The sequence below is a fragment of the Miniopterus schreibersii genome (assembly GCF_964146895.1).
Source record: "Miniopterus schreibersii genome assembly, chromosome: 20".
Lineage (NCBI taxonomy): Eukaryota > Metazoa > Chordata > Mammalia > Chiroptera > Miniopteridae > Miniopterus > Miniopterus schreibersii.
Genome location: NC_138122.1, coordinates 18,799,127 through 18,816,474, shown reverse-complemented (window position 1 = coordinate 18,816,474; position 17,348 = coordinate 18,799,127). Strand labels below are relative to the sequence as shown.

Genomic DNA, 17,348 nt, shown 5'->3' with positions numbered 1-17,348 from the left:
AGTCAACGAGCCTCTAGAGCCTGGCACATCGGAGCGTTTGCCGCCCTTATAATTATTTGCAAACATTAATTTTTGTGTCACTTAGCGCTGTACTCTCCAGGACGGTAGCCGCTAGCCACAGCCAGCTGCTGAGCCCTGGGAACGTGACATGTCTGAGCGCCGGCTCTAAGTGCAAAATGCACACCGGGTCTCAAAGGCTTCATAGAAAACTAAGAGCTTCTCATTAATACTTTTATACCGATTACATGTGGAAACGATAATTTCTGATATGTTGGGGTTAAATCAAATATATTATTAAGTTTTAATTGCATACATGGTTAAATCAGATGTATTGTTAAAAATTTAATTGCCTGCGTGGCTTGGGTTAACCCTCTGTTGAACGATGCTGATTCAGATCAAGATATCCCTGTGGCCTAAAGATGGTTGAAAGAGAACCAAGATGCCTTTCACAGAGTCGTGAAATAGAGCCCAAGTGAATGAACGCACTGGGGAAAGGCGTTTCAGAAAACTCACTCTGTTTGAGAAGGAAACCAAGTAGTGCCAGTCTAGCTTGTCTCATAACATAGTTCTGTAAATCCAGTTAATTTGATATTTAACGTTCCAGTAACTATTTATATTCTTTTTTAGTGACAAGTTCACTAGATTTTGCCAGTGGAAAAACGTAGAATTAAATATCCATGTGAGTATCGTCTTTCTTTTTTTTCTTCTTTCTTCTTTCTATTTTTTTTTCTTTTTTAAAATAAAAACTCACTCTGGCTTCGCTGCGTGAGAAAATACTTGCTTCTGGAGCCTGCTCCCCAGGGTGACACCCTGCCTGAGCAGATGTCCCCGCAGCTTTACGTATGACAAAGCTGCCCTCCCGCCCCCAGCTGTAAACAAGCTGACTCGTAATTCTCTTTTTGCATGTTCCTATAAGAAAGTGTTAGTTTATTTAAGAAGGGATATTTTAAGCAGTCATTGGCCCTTTAACAGAAACGGTAGTGAACATAGAAGTCTAGGTAACGTGATTCCCGGGCGCCCTTGTCTTTTGCCATCCCGGGAAGGTTGCTTTCCTTTTCTTTATTATTAAGTGTAATCCTGTAATAAAAATGGTCACATCTTTTTTTAGACCAAAGTTTCATGTTGTTTTTTTAAAATTATTTTGAGCCCGGCTGGTGTGGCTCAGCGGTTGAGCATCGACCTAGGATCCGGGAGATCGCGGTTCGATTCCCGCTCAGGGCACAGGCCCGGGTTGCGGGCTCGCTCCCCAGCAGGGGGCAGCCGATCAGTGACTCTCATCATTGATGTTTCTCTCTCTCTCCCTCTCCCTTCCTCTCTCTGAAATCAATAAAGATATACTTAAAAAAAAAAAAATTATTTTGAGAATGCTAAGAGCAGCCCTGAAACACTGGCTCCTTCCCAGCGTGCATTTCCCTGGCGTCACGTCTGCCTGTGGCGCTCAGCGCCCGCAGTTCCAGGGCACGGGCTTCGCTTCACTGGTCGAACGCACCTTTTTTTATCCAGCCTCTCTTACCTTCTCCTTCCCCTTCACGTAGGCTTGCAGTTGGGAAAAAGAAATGATCAACTGGTGTTTAATTTTTTTTTTTATTTTTTGGAGTTTTTCACTTGAATGGTCCTGTTGGAAGAGGAGTCGGTTTTTTGATTATTTTTTTTTAACCTCCCCTTTCCATCGCATTCCCTGGCAGAATTTAGAAGCAAGAGGCAATAACACGTTTTTTTTAAAAATTCCCTTATTTCTGCCGTGGATCCTCCTTACTCTTGTGCTCCTTCAGCCGGCCTGGTGTCTGCACGTCCCATGTCCCATGTCCCGTGTCCCGTGCCCTGTGTCTCAGCATCAGACGTGAAGCCTGTGCCCAGCTGCTTCTACCCGGCCACAGACGTGATGTTTTAAAGGGGTGTTTAGGGGAACTTTTAAGCATCTGACCCTTTACTTTGCCAGGATGTGTAAACTGGCAGGCGTTTGCTTTTATCCGACGGCCTCCTACCAGGACCGGAGGGTCGTCCCCTCTGTCTGATGCTGTTAAAACTCCGTAGGAAGCAGGGCATGGCCGAGATGATTGTTCACGAGAGGAAAGTGCTTCTGAATGAAGCCTCTTTATATACTGTGCTCACACGTAGTCCCGTTTCATGCTCACATGCCCAGCACGGGTCCCCTCCGTGCACCGATGGCATCGATGAAAAATTCCCGTGGCCGGCGTCTGTCGGGCTTTCTCATCAATCGCGTGGCTCACTCTTAGGGAAACGCCGTTGCCCCGCCGAGGAAATGGACTTATTTTCCCGCCGTGACAGTTCTGGAATTGCTGAGCCGTTCCCAAACTTTAGGCTTCAGAGGAGCTGAAGTTGCTTTTCATTTTGACCAGAAATCTCCCAACCACTTGTCTTCAAGGGGGGTGTCTTGTAACCTAAGATTGAAGAGCTCGGAAGAGCAGTCTTGCAACTGCTCCCGTTTCGTTGCCTCTGTTTCGTGCATTTAAGGGGAAGAGCAGGAAGGGGTTCTAGAAAGTCTTGCCACCTTGTGCAGCTCCTGTCTCAGTTTAAGGAATCGGGCACGGAGATGGCAGGTCCCTGCCACCAGAACTGCCATCTGAATAACTTGTGTATGTTTTGCGCGGGCAGATACTTGCCACTGAATTTTTATGCGACCGTATGTTTCCGTTTCGTGCTTTGAATCCGCAGCTGACCATGAATGATTTCAGCGTGCACAGGATCATCGGGCGAGGCGGCTTTGGAGAAGTGTACGGTTGCAGGAAAGCAGACACCGGAAAAATGTAAGTTTTTGATGTTTGGACGTTTTGGATGCTCGAATCCAAAGAAAGTCCCCGCATAGATTTTTGGAAGCCCGTGGTCAAGTTTGATTAAGGGACTGGCACACCGGAACAGTGGGCGAGGTGGAACAGTGTGTGAGACTGGTGTGTAAAATCACTGAGTCAGCGGGGAAGGAGTAATTGAGGCCACCTGACTCAGTGCCCACTGCCCCAGCCTCACCCGTAGGGTTGTCACTCAGCCTCTGCCCGAGTCTCTCCTGGTCCTACAGCCGGCATGTTTTTTTCCTAACGTGGCAGCTGTGGGACCCTGTGCAAGGTGCACCCAGTGCCTGGCACCCAGGTGCCTGAATCTGGCTTTGGGCTGAGACAGGACAACGTAGGGATCCGGAGTGTGGGTCCCTGGTGTCACACGGCCAGGTCAGATTCACCGCCCCACTTGCTTTCTGGCCCCGGGCGAAGTTTGCGCCCCTCTGAGCCTTCACGTTCTAGTTTGTAAAGTAGGGATAACAATCACACTTCACGAAATTTATTAGTTTTACTTCATCGCTGCAGCTTGTTGAGCTCTTTGGACTATCTAGTCTGTCGCACGATGTCGAAGTAAATAAATAACATCAATTTATCTCTTCAAACACGTTTGTTATTTCACCCGACGCTCAGAAACCGACATGGAGTAGAATGTCTTTCAACTTAGGTTTGTCGGATGCTTTTCCCACAGTTAGGCTGGGGTTATGGGCTTTTGGGAGGAAGACCCCAGAGGTGTAAGAAAAAAAAAAGGCCATTCTCATCACATCATATCAAGGCTACCTGTTATTAAAGTGGCTGATCCCTGTTGACGTGGACCTTGGCCCCTTGACCGAGGTCGTGTTTGTCAGACGTCTCCACTGTGAGAAGCCACCCTCCCCCTTCTCCACGCTGTGCTCTTCGGAGGGAAGTCACTCTGCACAGCCCACACCTAGGAGTGGGGGTCATACTCCCCCCATCCTGGAGAGGGGAGTTGATTTCTCATGTAATAAAATTTTTTTTTTTTTTTTTTGCATGGCACTTGGGTGCCAGTTTGCTTCTTTTAAATACTGCCCGAAGCTTTAGAAACCTTCCCCGGTGTGGGGTGCGTGGTTGAAGTCCGTCTGGGTGTATGCTGGGTGTTGACTTTGCGACGATATTTGCGTTTCTAGGTATGCAATGAAGTGCCTGGATAAGAAGCGGATCAAGATGAAACAAGGAGAGACCTTAGCCTTAAATGAAAGGATTATGCTGTCGCTTGTTAGTACGGGAGTAAGTCTTGTATTCAAATTTATTTTCCTTTTTTTTCGGTGCCTTGACCGGGAATCGAACAGGCAACTTTTTGATCCATGGGCCGATGCTCAACCAACTGAGCCACACTGGCCAGGGCAGTGTTCAGTTTCGAGCATTGCTTGTGCGTGTGTGTGTGTTTAATATCAGGGCAGTTCATTTAAAATGCAGGCATTTTTTCTGGTGGGTGATGGGCCAGAGGTGACAGCAGGGAGCAGGGGCACCGAGCTGACGTAGTTGACCGTCCAGGCGTTCCCTCTGTGTAGTGCGGGAGTTGGGACAGTGCTGGCAGCCGTCACCGCGAACGCCCGTGGCTGCTCCCGTTAGTGCTCCTTCCTGATGAACTTGTTCGTGGGATGTGGTTGGAGAGAAGGCAGGGAATAATCACCACCACAACCACCACAACGGCAGAGTGACCTGAGTGTGGTTAAGAATGAACTGCACAGCTGAGAGGGACCAATCCGGAGGGGAAAGTGAGGGACCCCCGCTGCCGTCCTTCGCAGACAGAGAGGACGCCGCTGGGGTCCGTCGGTTCTGAATTGTCCCTGTGGGGTCGCCCCCAGCCAGTGTGTCCTTGGAGGGTGACTTGATCTCCTCGGCACTTGCCGCTCTGTACCCGCTGTGGACTTTGGTCGTCACGTCTGCTTCCAGGACCCTGTGCCCACCTAGTTGGGCGTTTTGTGTGTCAAGCCAGCCTGGTTGGCTCAGCACGTATGAAAACAAACCTTGACCCCTGTCTTCACTTGCAAAACAGCGTCCCGGGCTGATTTCTTGTTCTGTTGATGGTGTCGCCCAGGATCAAAGCCTTGGCTTTCGTTTATTTGGACAGATGTATATATAAAGACACATCCGGAAAGACCCAGGTGTGCCCGTGTGTGCGCCTGTAGGCCTGTCGTCCAGTGTTCGAGGAGGGCAGGGAGTTGAGGGCTAGAAGGGAAGGAATGTAATGAGCATGAATGGCCAGACCCATATGCCAAGTAGCTCACACATGTGATTTTAACCTTAAACACCAAGCCACGCCCTGGCCGCTGTGGCTCAGCCAGCAAGGTGGCGTCCCATGCACCGAAAGGTCACGGGTTCGATTCCCAGTCAGGGCACATACCTAGATTGCAGGCTTGAGCCCCATGCGGGAGTCAGCCGATCAATGTTTCTCTCTCACATCTGTTTCTCTCTCTCCTCTCTCTCTAAAACCAACGAAAACATATTTTAAAAAGAATTAAAAACAAAAACATAACCCAGGAAGGTTTGTACGCAGTGAGACATGCCAAATTTTAATGATGAATCAGCAAGGAACCGGAGAACCCCAGAGGTTAATTTTCTCACGCACAGTCTCTGGCCTCCCTGAATCACTGCCAGAGCGCCCTTCTCACCATCACATTACATGGGGGCCCCGTGTTTTTTGGTTTATGGCCCGTGTTTATTGCATTGTGGTTAATATTATCCTAGCATGAGTTTTCATGGTGCTAGAAGGGCTGCCTGCTGTTGAAGCAAAAGAAATCATAACTGAGCTCGCCTCTTCCAAATGAAAATGCCATCGCTATAATTAATTATGCGCCTCTAGCTCCTGGCATATGGACCCGGAGCATCTTAAATAAGAGTTACTGCCCTGTGTGCACGACCAGGCCTTCAGCTGCTTGGAATGGAAACTGAGCAGCCTGCTCCCTGTCGTGGGATCAGCCCGAGTGGCACTGGTTTCTAATTTCTCTTGGAAATGCCTTTGTCTTAAATTTCACACATGGACGTGCGCTTGCTGCAGAGTTTCAGCGGTTATTAAAGCATTAATTTTTAATGCGTTATCTCAAAGCCTTGGATATTTATTCTCCAGAAAGCTGTGGAAAACAATTGTTGGTGTTGGAAAGATTATCCGTACAATTTTTATGTAGTGATTTTATATTTATTTTCTTCCGCTGAGGGGGAATGCGGTTAATTAGTTGTATAGTTAGTTCCTCACCAGTCTACCCCTAAGGGAATTAATAAAAAATTGGGGTTTTATTGGGCTTCTGCATTGAACTAATTTAAAAGAATTGTTTATATTTTTTATTCGCATATTGAACTGTCTAGTTTTTGGTTTTTTTTAACTTACAAAATTTAACCAAAAGAGTTGTAGTAAAATTATCTGGCATTGTTTTTGCTGATCAGAGGCCATTGTTGATAGGTTTTTAGTAATCTGTTTAAAGTTGCCTCATGAGGGTAAACTTCAAATCAGATCTTAAGTGTCCTTTAACCTTTGGATGTCTTCTGAGCACTGTGGTTAGAGGGATCATGCACCATCGTGTTCAGAAATACCCCCGGGCAGGGCCGGCTTGTCCCCTTCATCAGGTGAGTGCAGGTGCTGTCGGCTTTTCTAGGCTCTGGGTCCCCCCACTTCTCCGCTCGGCAGGCGAATGCTCCTCAGATCAGGGACCAGAGCACGTGGGGAGCCCCGTTTAGGAGGGGGCAGAATGAGCCGTCTCCAGCCGGCTGTTGGAAAGGCCTGGTGAGACATGAGTGGGTTCCAAGTGGGACGGTGCTCCCCCCCTGAGCCCCGAAGATCACGTGGCTTTTAACAGAAAAGTGATGGCATCTTTATTTTACCGATTGGAAGCCAAATAGGAAACACTAGCACCATCTCGGCAGAACTCTAAGGTAGACTAGGTAACCACCAAATGAATTCTGTGATTCACTCTGAAGTAATTTCCTCTAGAAGATTTGTGTGGAGATCGGGTTCAGGGTCACGAATCTTTAGCATATAGGATTGTGTGGACTCGAATTTAACTGGATGCCCTTAATACAGAGGCTTGGGCAATGTGAATTCTATTTTCAGATTATTCTGTTGAAACTTCAACTTAGTAATTCCTTTTGTTTTCTGTTAAAAAAAAAAAAAGTGGACATAGATATTTTATGCCATTTTTTTATTCGAATCAAGCGAGTGGCAAGTATTCAGTGTATATAACGAACCTAAATAGGCCTGGTTATAGATCTAGTGTAGCACCAATGAAATTTCACAAGGGAGCCCATGTGTGTGTCCAGCGCCCAGATCTCAAGATAGAAAATTACCAGCGTTGCCCTGGCCGGTGTGGGTCAGTAGTTAGCGCGTCAGCCTGTGGACCGAAGGGCCTCAGGTTCAAGTCCCAGTCAAGGGCTCGTACCTGGGTTGCAGGTTCAGTCCCCGGCCCTGGTCAGGGTGCGTGCAGGAGGCAGCCAATCGATGTTTCTCTCTCTCTCTCTCCTCTCTCCCTTCACTCCCACTCTTTCTAAAGAAAAAAATCAATGGAAAAAGTATCCTTGGTGAGAATTCGCCAAAAAAAAACAAAAGGAAGTTACCGGTGTCCCAGAGGCCTCCTGTGCCCCCTCAGCCACTTACCCCACGCCCAACTAACTACCGCCCAGATTCTAACACCATAATTTAGCCCTGCCTGTGTTTGAACTTTATATAAATGTTCTCTTTTGTGTCCGGCTCCTCTCGCTCAGCGTCACTTGTGACAGTCATCTGTGTCACTGCGCCTGGCCATAGTGCATTCCGTAGCTAAACACAGGGGTCAGCACGCTATGTATAGCCTCTGGGCCAGATCTGGCTCGCGGCCTTTTTTTGTATAGCTCACGTACTAAGAATGGTTTTGATGTTTTTTAAAGGATGTTTTTTAAAGAAAATAAGCAGAGACTGTACGAAAGAGGCTCTGTGGGGCCTGCAAAGCCTAAAGTATTTACTGTCTAGCCCTTTGCAGAAAAAACTCACTGGCCCTTTTCTCTGGTATTCCATTGCATCAATAGACCACAGGGTAGGGGTCCGTTCTCATGTGGGAGACACGTGGGGTTATTTGCTGGGTAGGGCTGTTTTGACTAGTGTTGTGAGGAACGTATTCGTGCAGTGCTCTGGGTGCACCGAGTGCAGATTCCCGGGGTGGGAATGCTGGGTCATGGGGTTTGCAGGTGGTGCCCAGCTTTAGCAGATGCCATCCCACAGCTTATGCGAGTGGTCCCACCGTTGTAAACTCCTTGCAGCCACACATGGAGGCTTCACTTACTCCAACCCCTCCAACACTTGGTATTGTCGGCCTTTTTCATTTTAGCCAATTCTTGGGAGTTCAGGGGATGGCATGTTGCGATTTTAATTTGTGTTTCCTCGGGGACAACTGAGGTTCAGCATCTGTTCCCAGGCGTGCAGGCCAGTGGGTAGCCTCTTCCGTGAAGTGCCCGTTTCATCATTAATATTGCTATTATTATTATTCCTGCCCACTTTTCTTTTGTGTTGATTGCTTTTTTCTATGTTGATATACAAGAGTTCTTTATATATTCTAAATAAGAATCCTTATTGCGTTTAAGGATTACAAATATTTTCTCCCGTCCTGTGACTTCCCTTTTCACTCTCTTAACGGTGTTTTCGGAAGAACCGAAGTTCGTTCTTTGATTTTGGTCCAGTTTATCGGTGTTTTATTGCTAGTGCTTTTTGTGTCGTGTTGAAGAAATCTTTCCTCGCCCTAAGTTCACGAAGGTACTGTCTTTTGTTTTCTTCTGGAAGCTTTATTATTTTACCTTTAGATCTGTATCTGCTTAGAGTGGACTTCCGCGTGGCGTGAGGTAGGGGTGATGGTCCCATTCCATTGACAGAAATCCGGCGGCCGCAGCACCATTGACTGGACGGGTCACCTTTCCCTCTCCTCCGTTGCGTCACTTTATCACAAATCAGTCGCCCGTTTATGTTGTGCATCTATGTCAGGATCCTCTCCTCTGTTCCACTGGCCTGTTGCCTGTCCGTGGGTTAATACCACACTGTCTGAATTACCGTTGCCTTATCAGTCTTGATCTCTGGCACTGCGAGTTTTCTTTAAAAGTATATAAACTTTTCTTGGCTGTCTGCGTTACCGTATACATTTTAGAATCAGCTTGTCAATTTCCGTTCTTAATTAAGATCGCGTGGAATTTTTAGATTAATTTGGGGAAAATTGACACCGTTACAACTGAGTTATCCAGTCCTCGCCCCAGGTTTATTTTTTCACTTTCAGAGCGAATTGAATTTCCCTTTCATTCTCAGCGTTTCGAGGCAATAATAGAGATAACATTTTTCCCCCTGTGCTGTAGTTGTGCCAGCTTCAGAATCGGAGATGGAAATGGATAGTTGACCTACCAGCACCGAAATGTAGACCAACAAGAAGGCTAGCAAGGCAGCAATACTCTCCTGCAGAATCCAAGCCTTTTGAGGAATATGTAGATGGAAGAGTGACGATTGAGTCTGAGTGCGAGGGGACCCTGGAGTTAGTTCATCTGCTCCGTTCGGTAACGCCGTGCCTCTGTGCAGTTTGTCCCCTAACCAGGTCCCGTTTCCTGTGACTGTCCAAGTTACCGCGCCGGTGTCTGCGCTCAGCGCGAGGGCCAGTGGCGTGGATGCAGAGATCTGTAGGTGACGTTCGGTAGCAGGTGTGCTTTTCGGGGAAGCTTTTGCTTTTCTGACACATTTCTGTGTTGGTTTTTTTTTTTGCACTTTAGGATTGTCCTTTCATTGTCTGCATGACCTACGCCTTCCACACGCCAGATAAACTCTGCTTCATCTTGGACCTGATGAATGGTAAGCGAAGCCTGCGACGCCCGAACACGCGGAGGGACTTGGCCACGACGCCAAGTCTTAGCGAGCAGGGATCTAGGCAGACGGCGGTTCGGGCCTTTCAGATCTTTAGTTTGCCCCTCAAGATGAAGGAAGCCTTTTACTTTTCAATTCTTAGTTACAATTCATTTAAAAATGTTGACCGCGGTTTCCCTCTGGCCCTCCCAGTCTTTCCCCAGGAAGCTGCGTTTTCTAGACCAGATTTTTCATCAGATACTTCCAGTGAAACGTGATTGTCTGGAACGCAGCTGGCCTGGATCTTTAATTAGCTTCTTTCCCGACCCTCAGCTGTGAGGAATGAACCGTCTCATAAGAATATAGGTTAAATGTATTTAAAAACCAACTCTGAAGGATTTTAGTTCAATTTTCTGTACTTTTAGCCCAGACCAGCAGTACATCGATCTTTTAAACTACGAATGAGCGATGACCCTTAGAATGCTGAACAAATTTTAGCTAGAAAAATAAGTTTTAATACCAGAAAGTGACATGGTATAGATTGAAAATATTTTTAGTAACGGGCCGAAATAAAAAGGCATTCAGTTCAACAAGTGAAGTACGTTTTTTGAAGTTTATGTGAAGTTTTATGATGTTTTGAGTGTTTGATTTAAGACTGGATCTGTCCAACAACATGAAGGAATTTCACAGACGTAATAATGAACCAAAGGAGCCAGACCCAGCAGCGTGTATGCTGTGCAATTCTATCTATGTGACTGTCAGGACAGGCAGAACCAGGCAATGGCTAGAGAGGCAGATGGAGCTCCCTTTGCCTGGCCTGGGGCTGGGGATCTGCGGTGCCAACTGGGAAGGGCGTGTGGGAGCCTTTTAGGACGCTGGAGCTCTCTCACATCTTGATCCGGTACTGGTTGTACGGAATACGTGTGTGCAAAGGAGAAGATACTGGTCAGAGCCAGGGCAGTGCACTTCAACACACAGTAGTAATTTTTATAGATCAATAGAAGCTTTTTCCTTTCAGTTTATAAAAACATTGTCTTACCCTGTTGGTGGCATTTTCTGACTCTGTAACTTTAGGCCACATGATTGTTTGCTTTTTTTGCAACATTTTATTATGAAAAATTTTAAACGTGTAGCAAAGGTGAAAGACCTTTTCTGGGGACACCCAAGTACCCCAACCTGGATTTAACCAGTTAAAACTTTACTGTATTTATTTAGAATAGTTAAGATATGGAAGCAACCTAAGCGTCCATCGATAGACGAACAGATAAAAAAGATATGGTACATACATACAGTGGAATATTACTCAGCCATGAAAAAGAGTGAGATCTTACCGTTCGTGGCAGTGTCGATGGGCCCACAGGGTATTATGCTAACTTGAGGCGGGAAGAGAAAGGCAAGTGCCATGTGATTTCACTTAGATGGTGAATCTAAAAAACCAAACCGAACAAACAGAAACTCTGGTCGCCAGATGGGAGTTGGAGGGATGGGTGGAAAGGTGAAAGGATCAAGAAGCACAAATTGCGAGTTATAAAAATAGTCCGGGGATGTAAAGTACAGCCTGGGGAGTATAATTAATAATATTGTAATAACTACGTGTGGTGTCAGATGGGTGCTGGGTTTGTCGGGGTGATCCCTTTGTAAGTTATATAAATGTCGAACCACTGTGTTGTATACCTGGAACTGATATAATGTTGTATGTCAGCTGTAATTGGAAACTAAATTTAAAAAATGTTACTGTGTTTGCTTCATGAAATCTGTCGGTATGACCAGTTTATGGATTTATTGTCCAGAGAGCCAGTTGCTAAGCCTGCTACTGGATCACTACGTACTGGTCGATCGAGTTTTTAGGTAGGATTCCAGTAGTCAGGGCAGAATAGCTAACCCACCCCGGGGTGTGCCCGGGAGCTGTGCTGCCATCTGGGGACTTTGTTCTGTATCGTCCCAGCCGTCGCCACACTTACGTCTTCTCCGTGTTCACGTTTTCCCTCTAATTTTTGAAGTGTTTTGTCAAACTGCAGAAATCAAAGGCAGGCATATAGACAAAGAGGAATGTTCCTACTGCGTCCGAACTCTTTTGGGATGATGGCGGTTTTTAAATGAAATTCTGTCTGTCCGACCCCAGGGGGCGATTTGCACTATCACCTGTCACAGCACGGGGTGTTTTCTGAGAAGGAGATGCGTTTCTACGCCACCGAGATCATCCTGGGGCTGGAGCACATGCACAATCGGTTCGTCGTGTACAGAGACCTGAAGGTAGGCTGGGCCGCGGGCTCCCTGTTCACTGGGCATCGGGCCCTCCGCCCACCTTTTCCTGCGCTGGACGGTGTCCATCCAACCGAGCCACCGTCTAGGGCAGGGGCAAACATGGTTAGCGTCGCTTTTTATGGTTATCTTTTAAGAATCTAGAATATTTTATTTTTGAGCATTAAAAAGAAAATGTTTTGATTTTTTTAGAGAGAGTGGAGAGGAGAGGGGGAGAGAGAGAGAGACGTCAACGTGAGAGAAACATCCATCAGCCGCCTCCTGCATGCGCCCTTCTGGGGACCGAGCCCGCAACCCGGCCGAGTGCCCCGACCGGGCATCAGTCGAACAGGCGACCTTTTGGGGCATGAGCCACACTGTCCAGGGCGAGCATGTTCTTTTCATTGTCACAAAATACTTTGTGACTTTTAAAGCTTTCTTTCAAAGTGAAGGAATCGTTGTTTTCGTTTCCACACGAGCATCGGGAAGGAAAAATGTATTTTCATCGAATTAGAAATAATTAGATACCGGTTGGCAGATGACATTTTATTTCCTCATGTGACTTTTGCAGAGGAATAAAATACGTGCTGAGGACCCATAAAGTCCTACTGTAATACATTTTAATTTGAATCTGTAGCCGGTTTCTAATCGTCTCCACGCTGCGGTTTTGTTTTCCGAGCTGTTTCGTAGGCAGCGGTGTTATTTAATTTCTATCCCAACTCAATTCTAGTCGCTCATGATTATTCATGCTCCAGTTTTATAATAGCGTGCCGTTATTTTTATTCCAAGCAAAACAATCGTGAGTTGATATCCAGCAGAAAACCATTAAGATGACTGTAATTCAGTGTGTGCTAGGGAGAGGAGCTTCGTTTTCCATGCCTCCGCGGCTGACCAGATCTAATCTCAGTGGCTCCATCTCCTCAGGGCTGTGGTCGTTTGGTAGGTCGTGCACCAGTCAACAGAGATGACATCAGCTGGGACTGGTGGGCACTCTGGGATATTTCGATTTCCCAGGTCAGCGCCGGTTCCTCCTCGCAAGGTGCCTCTCTGCCCCGTGCCTCGTGGTCTCCTTTGTTACGGCTCACAGAGGCCACGAAGCCGGCGGACTCCTGCCTGTGTGCAGAGGCTCCCTGTGAAAAGAACAAGCTTTTTAACTCCCGGGGGCTGGGCTGCCCTCGTACCTGGTGCCCAGTGTTTCCTTTTCTGAGCAGCAGAATCCTTCGCTCCCCTCAGGACCACGTCTCTGCTGAAGTTGACACGACACATGTCATCCCCAGCGTCACACCCTCCGTGGCTGTGGCCATATAAAGCCAGAATTTGCGCGTTTAGGAAGAAACTGTGATAAAATAGGGAGATGCCCGGTGCCTGTGGTTTCAGAAGTTCTCAGAGCCTCTGGCGCCTGGGGAACTCTCCAAGACCATCTCCTGTTTCTCTCTAGCCCGCAAACATCCTCTTGGATGAGTACGGACATGTCAGGATATCAGACCTCGGCCTTGCCTGTGATTTCTCCAAAAAGAAGCCGCACGCGAGCGTGTGAGTAGTGCTTTGACTCTCTTCGCTGTCATTTCTCTACAGCGACCCACTTCTTCCCTCGGTCCCCGACCTGGTTGTGTGAGCCCCCCACCCAATTTTTTCCTGCCAGCAGCGATTTTCAATATATGGTAACGTCAAGTCGGGGAAGAGCCCACGTCCCGTGATGTGGGAGTGGAAGTAAGAGCCGTGTGCTTCCACTGTCTCCTGAGTGTCCCCAGTGTAACTGCGCAGGGACGGGGTGGTCTGTGGGAAAGAGGGGCCTCCGCGGCAGACCTGGATCCATGCTGGCTGTGTCACCCTATGTCAGTCCCTTTACCTCTTGGACCCTCGGTATCTCCTTCTATAAAGCAGAGGTAATAATAAATCCCTGGAAGCTGTGATAGGAGAACTGGAGCTGCGGAGGCAGCTGAATAGAATTCTCCCGGGAAGGCCAGAGGTTGGGTTTCTCGCCACCTCCTAATTCCTTCTTTTTCAAAGTAGCTGTTTTTTTTTTTCCCTGTAGACAAATTAGGAATATTTTTTAAATTAAAAAACATCCCATCTACTTGCAGTTCAAGCTTTTTAACTTGGGTCCTGATAGATTTGAGCATTTTATCAGTCCTCTAAATGGCCATGGAGGGGACCCTCCGCTGCACCTGACCCCCTCCTCGGACCCTGAGCTGCACTGGGCGGCGACCGTGCTTGATCGGTGCGTGGTGACGCCGGCCCGAGGACTTCTCTGAACCAGGGACTGCTGACGTGACAGCAGGGATGTCCCAGGGCCCTGCGGACGCAGAATGGAACCCGTGCGGGTTTCCATTCCTGTTTCTTTGTCATCAGTTTACCTGGGTGGGAAGCGTGGACAGGTGTGTAGTTTGTGGAAAAGCAGACGACCTTTGCTTTATTTTTTTTCTTTTTAAGCGTATCATTCTCTTAAAATTACGTTTTATCGTACCCCTTGAGCTAACACTCATCTCCGTGTGGAGTGATCACGAAGAAACTCCCAGGAGGCTGGTTTCACGCACCCTTCAGGAGACAGACCTCAGACCCCTCGGTTCGGGGCCCTGAGTCGCAGCACTCTCTGCCTTAGGCCAGGATAGCCTGAAGCTGGCATCACCCGCTGACAGTGAACGTGCTGCTCTCTCTCTCTGCAGAATCTGGGATACGGCGATAAAGCGTTAGCGTTGGGGACAGCACTTCACAGTGATCAGGGCCAGCACCCGGGGGTGTGCGAGCTCCGCCCGGGGAGCTCGGCAGACAGTTTTGAGAGTCCCTGGAATTTTTCATGCCCCAGCCATTTGGGGTGCTCGTTTCTTCCCTTCCCTGAAGTCGCAACTCCTAAGAGTTACTCTTCCGACGGAATTAACCTTCAGATGCGGGTGGTTGATTCCCTCGTCGGGCCTTCCCCACTTTTGCTGAGATCCACGCGGCAGCCCAGAGAGGCGGGCTGTGGTGTGTTAGAGCAGCGTTTGCGAAGGGGTCGGATTGGGAGGGCTGGTTTCCATGTTTAAATAACGACGGCGAGGCTGCCGCTTAAAACTTCTGAACACGCAAGGAGATGCTGTGTTTTTAGTAAAGGAGGCCTCCCGTGGCTGAGAACAGAGGCTCCGAGCCAGCAGATCTGGGTTCGAATGTTCCCAATTGCACCAGCCTCACTCCCGCCTTTGTAAAGAGGCGCGAGCAGTGATGTTCACATGACAGTCGCGAGGGTTAAGTCATCGAATTAACGCGACACGTATTTATTTACCACGGGCTGCGCGCTAGGTGCTGGCCGCAGCGGTGACCGAGATGGGGGATCCCTGACCTGGAACTGGCGGCCCAGGGGCCTGTCCTGGAGGGGACCGGTGTGTGGGGTGGGGAGCCTGCAGCCACACCACCCCTGGTGCCGTTAGTTGAGCACCTTCCGTCCCAGGCACGCACGGCTGGCTGCTGTGAATAGGGGGTTAGCTTCACCGGAACCCTGGAGCTCGTGGATGCCGTGATCTACTTTTTATGGTATGGAAACTGAGGTTCAGGAAAATTAAGTGACTTGAACAAGGTCACATATCTGGCACATCGTGGGGCCAGAATTACAGTCCGATTCTGTGCAGGTGGCAGGAGGCAGCCCCACCTCAGCAGGTGCAAGCGCAGGCCCACAGGAGTGGGCGTCCCCACCCCTTCGAGGTCCACGGCACTACGGTGTGGTCGCCTGTTCACGGCCCCCCTCCTCTCCCCTGCTTCCCCCGGCCCCACAGGGCTCCTCACAGCTGCTCCCGATCGGCAGGGGACCTCTAGCTCTTCGTAGCTGCCACGGGGAAGGGACTAGCCAGATTCAGATTGCGCCTCCTAGACCATGGACTGGTCTTCGCATTTGACTGCGTATGGTAATTTATTTGTACCAATCCCTGTACTGATTAGGACAGAAAAGGTCGCTTCCCCGTTGAGTGTTGGGTAAATCATGTTTGTGCGGAAGCTCCATCGGCCCCGGTCCCTTGTGTATAGTTGGTGCCGCGTAATGAACGATGCCGGGACCTCTTGATAAGCTGTGAATATCGCGCAAGGTGGACATGTCCTGGTAACACGTGTGCCCTTTCTTCCCAGGGGCACCCATGGGTACATGGCCCCGGAGGTGCTGCAGAAGGGGACTGCGTACGATAGCAGTGCCGACTGGTTCTCCCTGGGCTGCATGCTGTTCAAGCTCCTGCGAGGGTGAGTGAGGCGCGTCCTTCCAGGTGCCGTCACCAGGCAGGCGCTGGGGTCGAGGTCAAGGCCACTGAGACTTCATCAGGCCCTCCTGTTATTTCGGATCACACAGTGACCTGTAAGCCGCGGGCCAATCTAAACGATGACCGTGGCTCGCCCGCTCTCTCTCTGCCCTATGAAAGCGAGAGCTTTGTTCTCATAAGGTTATAGACACAAGCGTACGGTTTGGTGTTCTTGTTCTATACCGTGTAGGGATTACAACATACTTAAATCTAAAGTAGGACTGCTTTGAAAAAATTTTTTAAAAATTAACAAATAATAAAATAAGACCGCTTAGAAATATTTCTGTCAATATGTCCCATTTGAGAATAAGTGTTATTTTAAAATGCGGGTAATTGAAGAAAGGATGATTTTTTTTTCTCCCACTAGAAATGAATTACTCATGATTGTCTTGGGAGCTTAGGGCATTCTGAGGGTTATAAAAGTGGACCAAGGCCCGAGACGAAGCCATGTTCAAGTGTTAAAATCATGCTGAAAATAATTTTTTTTTGAAAATGCCAAAATGAAATTGTGTAATTTTGTGTTTTTAATTAATTTGTGTTATACTTGACCCTTAGTCCTAAACTCCCCAAAATGGTGAAATAGAGTGGAAAGATGTTGCAATGGAAGCAACTCTCGAAACATGTTCTCATGTCGAACATTTAACGGTTGTTAACATTTCCATTGATGTTAAGAACTTTTAGCCAACTTGAATAGAGACCTTAAGTTTTCAGAATATAGTTCTGATTTTTCTTCATTCACAAAGAGACAAAAAGTGCTTTGCATTAAAACAATGAAGATAAATTAAAGAAAAAAAATTCCCGGTCAAGATTTTCCCTCTGATCTTTCTCTGATGAACACGCGAGGGTGGTACTGGCTGAACTTCTCACTCTTCTGTCGGGAAGCCTCCCTGAGCACCGGCGCATCCTCTTGTGGTCTTTGGCACATTCTGGAAGGAGGCTGGGTTCCACGTCTGAGCCCCAGCTCAGCTCCGGGCTCCCTCGCAGCTTCCCCAGGACTCCAATAATCCAGTGCTCCGCTCACCCGGTTCGCTTGGGAACGAAAATTGTATTATTGCTCAGAGAGTCAGGTCTTGCGGGTCCTGGATTGAATTATTGTATTTGTGGAGCCTGGATGGCCTTAATTCATGTCATCAGACTAGCTGACCTAATTAGAGAGCTTCTGCAAGGCTGACCAGAGAAAGCCGCTTCCACACGAGACATCCTTCCAGCCCCGGGGAGTCACGCAGGCCGGTGAGCGCGGCAGGCTCGCCGGGCCCTTTGCTT

At 48.2% G+C, this 17,348-nt stretch overlaps 1 protein-coding gene across 5 annotated transcripts in view; it reads left to right on the top strand.

Moving 5' to 3' along the window:
• The window catches only part of GRK3 (G protein-coupled receptor kinase 3), a 78,547-nt gene that overhangs the window by 45,199 nt on the left and 16,000 nt on the right, over nucleotides 1–17,348 (top strand). For all 5 annotated transcript variants that reach the window (XM_081123213.1, XM_081123209.1, XM_081123211.1 and 2 more), the window contains 7 exons: nucleotides 628–679; nucleotides 2,677–2,768; nucleotides 3,938–4,037; nucleotides 9,519–9,597; nucleotides 11,711–11,841; nucleotides 13,268–13,362; nucleotides 15,922–16,029. In XM_081123213.1, coding sequence (XP_080979339.1) covers nucleotides 628–679; nucleotides 2,677–2,768; nucleotides 3,938–4,037; nucleotides 9,519–9,597; nucleotides 11,711–11,841; nucleotides 13,268–13,362; nucleotides 15,922–16,029 — 657 coding nt within the window. The remainder of the gene's footprint in view (nucleotides 1–627; nucleotides 680–2,676; nucleotides 2,769–3,937; nucleotides 4,038–9,518; nucleotides 9,598–11,710; nucleotides 11,842–13,267; nucleotides 13,363–15,921; nucleotides 16,030–17,348) is intronic.